A 7,281-nucleotide genomic window follows, 5' to 3' on the forward strand; every position below is an offset into this window, starting at 1 on the left:
TATGAAACTCCAAGCAAAAAGTGAAAACAAATGCACTAAGTCAGCTCAGCCCACCAACCAACCCAACGCAAACAGAGTGACCCCCGCAGGGTGACTCTTCAGACGTTTCAGCACATCTCACAGAGGGCCAGAGGGAAACAGGACCAACGCCAAGTGATCTGCCCAAAGTTATCTAAGCAGATGTTTTAGGACTGTGGATTTCTCAGCTAGGAGGAGGAAGGGCTGGTGAAGAGAGAGCAAAATAATTCCCCTCTGATAAGAGGGCACAATAGGCCTCCTGGCACCTCATATGTCATCAGAACAACAGAAATAACATTTCCTTCATAGTACAAGAAGAAAAAGCAGAAAAAAAAATAAAGAAATCAATATAGTAGTACCTAAAGGTGCTGCTGATTTCTCATTGCACTGGACAAACAAAAGGGATCTCTTACTTAAACTTCATACTTTTTAACAGGTTGTCTCTGTGCTCCTTTGGTGAGCTATAAAAACAACAATGCCAAATAAACAGTCTGTTGGTGGTGGGTTTGTTTTTAAATACCACAACTAACATGCTTAAGGCTTGGTGGGAGAAGCAACCAATGACAAATGACACAAACCCCAGAATATGAGACACAAGCACATGCAAATATATAACACAAGTCCTCAAAGATTTCACCCACACAGGACAAAGGGAGCAAAAAGTGCACACAAACAGCACCAAGAGGACGGACTGATGATGCCTCTGGTTTGTAACCACAGACAGGAAAGATTTGTCACAGCCCACAGGATTTGGGGGAAGGCTCCTCACTCTCCCTAATCCTTACAACAGAGCACCTGTGAGAGAGCTCTAATTGCTCTCACGGTACTGAGGTTTATTCCAGCCTGAATCCTCTACAAAAATTAGCACTTTGCCACTGGCATAAGCAAATGCAAGGTGAGACCTTAATACAAAGCAATACGTGAGTTTGATCAGGCAATCTAAAAGCAAACACTGAAAATATTGCCAGACCAAACTTGATTTTATTTTGGAGTGCAACTTTTTCATGTTTATTCAACTTTTCATATCACAAAACTAAACAAAACTTTATTGAAATTGACCTTTGATAACCAAACTCAATTCTAAGTATAAATTTGCCATGCTGAAACATCACATTTTCAATCAGCTGCCTATTAATGCAAGCACACCCCTTCAAAAGAAACCAAGATTTAGACAGAAGTCTCTTTTGTAGACATCCCTAGTTTCAATTTACAAAACGTTTTGCAGCAGCTCATTACATATTTCAGTCCAACAATTACAAGTCTTTCAAGACAGCATATATACTGAAGAGGCCCTTTGTTTCCTACATAAAAGCTACTGTAGTCATCAACAGCTGCAAAGACAGAAGATGACACAAGCAGGAACAGACTGGTAAACTTTGTCCTATAGTTATAGCACTGTACATTTAATCTTAGAAAAGTTTTTGTTCATTGTAGTTCAATGTCATTCAGCATTTTCCATTCAATAGGATCTCTGTGATCTTGCTGTCTTGGAGGAGAACACTTAGATATCAATCTCACCATTTACAGGGTGCAAAAAGAGACACAGATGCCACATCTCAGAGGGCTATAATAAAATCAGCTGGTTTGCTGTTTCAAAGTCTGGACACAAGAAGTTTCATCACAAATGTAAAATAAAAACATAGCTCAACCTTCCTTTATTTTAGAAAAACAATCCTGCTTTTGAATTTTGGATTTCATAATTTAAAAGCCACGTTAGTAGTAAGCCAAGTCACAGTTCATCTATTTTAAGATAAACTTCACAAATATGGAAGTCATTGTTTCTATAATTAGTTGCTTCTAAGTGGCAGATACTTGGGGAATGGTAAATATGCAGTCCAGCTGGAAACACCAGTACCAGGACATTAACAAAGCACAAAATTTAATCCTCCCTATTTACATTTAACACAGTCATTTCAACACAGCACTTAAAGCAAACACACTACGAAGTGAGTCTTTCCCTTTTCCCTCAGCTCATAATAAGGGATTCATGCATAATTCTCTTCCCTTTCACGGAAGAAAGTACCATGATCAGAACATAACAAAGATAAATATTTAACATTTTTATCTATATATAGAAAACAGGCCAGTGGCACAACGTGACAGGTTGGCAGTTTAAACTCAAAGCTGGAATATTCCAGGAAAAAAAGCAGTAAAATAAAATTTAATATTTACAGTTACAAAGCTTGTCCAAAGATAAAAAAGCCACCAACAGGACCCTCTTCACTTACCTACTTTACAACATTTAACAGTACATACAAACTTCTCAACTCATGCTATCCATGTGAAGTAGTGATATTAGAATGCTTTGTAGACAAGGTACTAAAAGGATTAATCCAAGCTATTTATGTAAATCAGCTTCCTAATCTCCACGAACCAGTCAATAAATAATTTATTGTTAAAGACATTCATGGAATCATATCAATAACATTTAAATGTACCTGAGAACATTCTAAAGACAATACAAATCTCTCACAAACCCCAAACTGTTCCGCATGTTGGAGGTTCAAGAGAAACAGGCAAAAGGTACAGCACAGGAAAACTGAAATTTTCCTGTCTGCCTCAGTTGAAACATCTGCCATGGCTACGAAACACTGAAGGAAACTGGACAAGAAAAAACACAAAACACTGATCTAGATCTACTTTTATGGCAACCACATGATGAAGCCACCTGTCAAAGGGTCAGGAACAGCCGAGGCAAAGCAGCACAGGCTGCCTTTAAGCAACACTAAAACAAAACACAGGCCAATGATTTTGCAACTTCACCTGATTTCTCAACTGTACTAAAGGAATCAAACGTCTTAATCACAGGGCAAGACAGAAGCATAACAATGAGAAAAATCAAAGCACAGCAGTACCTTTGAGAGAAGTTGTTTCTCTTTAGTTTTCTACCATATTCTGCTTAAACAGAAAGTGTCATAGGTCATATGTCGAGCTTTTTCTCTTGTAGGAAAGTAACCTACACTTAACTGTTGAAACCCACGTCCTTTTTAATGGGAACAGCTTTGTTCTGGTGTAGACACAAGTGAACTTCCACAAAAATCCCAACAACTCCTATCATAAAATAAATCAGTTTTAAACAGCTTTATTCTGCTTTTGTCTATGTCAGCTGCCAAAATACCACTGAGCATATGATAACAAGCAAAGCCATACCAGAATTTAGGGAGCAGAAACCTGAAGGGCACTCTACAAGTGACATCCTTCTGTCATTTAGTTGTCCAAATGATCTTATTCCAGGAAATCTCATACTGATTTACTGAGCCAACACCACAAAATTCTGTTTCCCCATCCAAACCATTTGTGATCTTCCTTTACTCTTGAACACCAGGCTGACAGTACGACAGTCCCAGCAGCTGATTCCACAGTAGTTATTCCCATCAGCACATACAGTTACCACACTGTGCCTGAGAGCATTCCCAGGGAAAGGGAAGCAGGGAATAAGTACTGCTAACACACATCTGCATGCTTTAATATTCATTGATCAGATGTCATGCAGTACAGGTACAGAAAGGAGCCCAAAAAAAGGAAAAATGAAACAGCTCCCCAGACTGATGCAATCTTACCAAACACTTACACTGGTAAAGATTACATTCAATTCTCACATCACGAAGGGTTCAAACCCAAAGCACTCAGGCATCTCCTAATCAAGATGCTGCTGTGTAATACGAAGACAAAAGCAACAAGATACTTGAATCATATTAGAAACTCATCAGGCATTAATTATTTGTCTGCCTTGAAGCTTTACTGGTGGCTAAGGAACCAACAAGACCAGATATGCTGCAAACAGAATAAACAAGAAGATAGTTCCTGCTTCAAAGAGCTGAACTGAACATCCAAGTCAAAATACTGCACTTAGTTAAGACAATCACCAAGTCAACACCTTACACTGTAAATAACACAACTCTGTTTTTGTAAACTATTTCAAACAAATGAAAAGAGAACGGTTTGATAAGGGCATGTGTGTGAACCTCCAGTAATGAAGAGCTCAAGCAACAAGGAATAAATATTTCACAAGTGTATTGCAGCAATAATTACAGATGAAACAAAGGGGCAAAAAACCCAACAAACCACACCAGAATCCAAGATTTTAAAGCTGAAAGCACTACAGATTGGACTAATGTAAATTTTACAGAGTAAGATAAATTTTTCTACATGAAGGCAAATAAAAAGCATAAAAATGAATTCAAAATCATTACCACACCAGAAAGCCCACTAAGAAAACCTCAGTGGGAGTCATACCATAATTAGATACACTGGTAGCTAATTTCCTTAGATATATTTACAAAATGAAGAGCACAGTATCTTCAGAGTGCATTATTAGGCATTACCTACTTTGCTACAGGAGCTTGTGTTATTTTATTCCTTAAGCCTACTATTAGAACCCCTGGAGACACCAAAGCTAAAAACTAGGAAACAAAGAGCTGTAATTCAAGAATTTTTAGCACATTCTGCTGAGAAAAGCTTAAAAGCAGTATCAGGCTGTTAGGGATGACATCATTCATTTCAGATACATGTTTCAGAGCTACCTCCTGATGATGAACTGTTTTATTGCACCTGTGTACTAAATCATACTGGCCCTGAAGTCCCACTTTTAGCTTCTTCATATGCCATAGGGTCTTAACAATAATTCAAACTAATTACCTCGGCAAAGCCAAGTTTCATTCTGAAGAAAAAAACCAGCGACCTGTAGAATGAGTGAGCTACACCCACCTCTCTCCCACGCAGCTACCAGGAGCCCATCAGCTGTGCCCTGTCACTGAAACCTCAGCCCGAACCTGACATGTACAGCTTTGCAGAAAGGGTGACGCCTCTTGCGCCGCAAAGTTCCCAAGAAACCTGTTTCCTTCTCAAGAAACCAAGTCTCTTCTAATGAACAGGCAGGTTTAAACTAAACGCCAGTAACTACAGCTATTCTCTGAGCTAGAAACAAAGCCTGAAGGACCAGGAGGGAGAAGGGCAGAACAGAGCGTAGAATTCCCTTGGCTTTCCCAGCACAGCCGCTCCAGTGTCCGCGGGGCCGGGCGCGGCCCGACACCCCCAGCCCGGGCAGGGCCGGGACACACGGCGGGCCCCGCTCCGGCCCGGGGAACGCGCTACCCGCCCGACGGCCGGACCGGGGTGGGGCGATGAGCCACCCTCGGCCGCTCCCGAACCCCCCCGGCTGCTCTTCGGGGGCACCCCCGGCCCCTCCCGGGGCATCCCCCTGGCCCATCCCGGCGCCCCCCGCCCCGCAGGCCGCGCCCCGCCGTGTCGTGCCCGCCGCTCGGCCCCCGCCGCCGGCCTGGCCGGGCTGACACGGCCCGCTCCGCTCCGGGCCCTGCCCGAGGCGCCCCTCCCGCCGTGCCTCGCACCTTGTCCGCTTTGTCCATGGCTCCCGCGGCGCCGGGCGGCGGCTCTTACAGAGGGCGGCGGAGAGCCCGAGCCGCCTCCCCCATGGCGCTGCTTCCCCCGCCGCACTCCGCACACGCCCGCAGCGGCGCCGGCCCCGCTCGCGGTTATCACGGGAACCGGGACCGGCTACGCCACGGCCGGGGCGGGACGGGCGGCGGGGAGGGCCCAGCTGGGACGGAAGCCGGGCGGGCCCAGCGCGGCACCGCCCCCGCTCCCGCCTCGGCGGCTCGGCCGCATCAAAACAAGCGAGGCGGGGGCTCGGCCGTGACGGGGCCCGGTACAGGCGGCGGGGAGTGCCCGTCCCCCCGGCCCGTCCCCTGCCGAGGGCAGGTGCGCTGCAGCCAGGCCGCTCAGGGGCCGCGCCCGGCGACTCTCGGGCTGATGGTGTCCTTGAAATTAACTGGAACAGCAAAGGAAAAGAAAATTGAGTTTTATTTAGAGACAGAGCGTCGCGGCGGCGCGGGCCGGGCTGTGCAGGGCCCAGACGCTGCCCGAGGAGGGGAGTGTGAGCCGCGAAGCTCGGCACAGCCCGGGTGACAGCTCTTTATTTCGTGTCCCGGTTTTAAGGTGGTTTCCCGAGTGATGCCGTGAGCCCGTGCGGGCCCGGGGGCACCGGGGGCACAGCAGGGAACAGTGCGGGAGCCACGGCCCACGGTCCGTCCGTGTGACCCGCGGGGACGGCCCTGCCCGCACTGCTGGAGCTGCTGCCGCGGGGTTGGGGCGAACGAACGTGGCTTGTTTACAGCTCCGATGATTCATGGCAAGGGAAAAAAAAAAAGCAGAACTAGACTAAGTATCTCTGTTGAAGAAATACGCAAAGGATATCCTGGAACAGAGTCTTGAGCACTTCCAGGTGAAATACATTATAAATGTCTTGTGTATTAATACAAGAATGAGGTTTCTGCTTACTGATGATTCTTGGGAAGGAATAAATGTCTTGCTTTTTAAAGAGAAAAGCAAGCTTTTATCTGAATTTAACGGAGGTAAAAACTATTAATGTCTCTACAGAGCTATCTTGCTAGAGCTTCCCAGATTGAGCCTTTGTTTAATCTTTCCAGATTTATGTTCATTATACTATGTAACAATTTGTTCTACTTTATAAAAAATTTATTTCTTGGATACATCCGCATAATCTCTTTGTTTTCTTAAGAGTTGCTCTTCACCATCAAAGCTCCAGTGTAGCATACGGGATTATGAAGATGGCTGTTGCATTGCACAGCAAGTTGTCATTTTGCAAGCAGATGACACGAACAGAGAACTCATGCAGACCATCACTGCCTTCTGTGCTACTCCATCCACACCAGCAGGATCAGCATCCAGGTGTAACTTTTGCTTGCATGTCTGCAGTGTCACTTGTGTTCTGTGACTGAAGTTTTCATGAGGTTGCAGTACACAAAATCATAGCTCCCATGGATCATATGGGAAAGGGAGTGGGTGAAGTTGTAATCCCAATTAAATTTAACTGTAGGGTTTCCATGGATTTCAGTGAAGACAGTGTTTTACTACAAATGAAGAGAACAGAAGAGCTGCTGCAGCACCCTAATTGATCCAGAAACCTCATCTTAACTGGAGAAGCTGCAGCAGTTGTGCAGTTCATGTGCACTTCCATATCCCAGCACTTTCCTTGATGAGATTAAATGGTCAGCAGAACTCCCACTAGGAAGCCATTTCAAGGTGGTAACACAGATTAATTTGAGGTTATGTTCCCAGGGGCTTTTACACAATGAGATTTGTTATTTCAACACAAGAAGTCACGAAAGTAAAACTGGGGATTAAGCTGGTTGTACAAAGAGCTTTCAGCTGATGCAATGGAACAGCATTTCATCAGTCATTGATGAACTGATAAATATGAGATGGAAATCTACAGATAAATAA

The 7,281-nt window shown here is 44.7% G+C and overlaps 1 protein-coding gene across 2 annotated transcripts in view; it reads right to left on the reverse strand.

Moving 5' to 3' along the window:
• SECISBP2L (SECIS binding protein 2 like) overlaps nucleotides 1-5,537 on the reverse strand; it is a 29,576-nt gene extending 24,039 nt beyond the window's left edge. Inside the window, exon 1 of one of the 2 annotated variants that reach the window (XM_071568958.1) lies at nucleotides 5,367-5,537. In XM_071568958.1, coding sequence (XP_071425059.1) covers nucleotides 5,367-5,384 — 18 coding nt within the window. In that variant the 5' untranslated portion in view covers nucleotides 5,385-5,537. Of the gene's footprint in view, nucleotides 1-4,656; nucleotides 4,693-5,366 lie in introns of those variants that run through there. The other variant, XM_071568957.1, reaches the window with a different exon arrangement.
• Between the last annotated feature and the right edge of the window lie 1,744 nt (nucleotides 5,538-7,281).

This window comes from Pithys albifrons, chromosome 13 (assembly GCF_047495875.1).
Source record: "Pithys albifrons albifrons isolate INPA30051 chromosome 13, PitAlb_v1, whole genome shotgun sequence".
Classification (NCBI taxonomy): domain Eukaryota; kingdom Metazoa; phylum Chordata; class Aves; order Passeriformes; family Thamnophilidae; genus Pithys; species Pithys albifrons.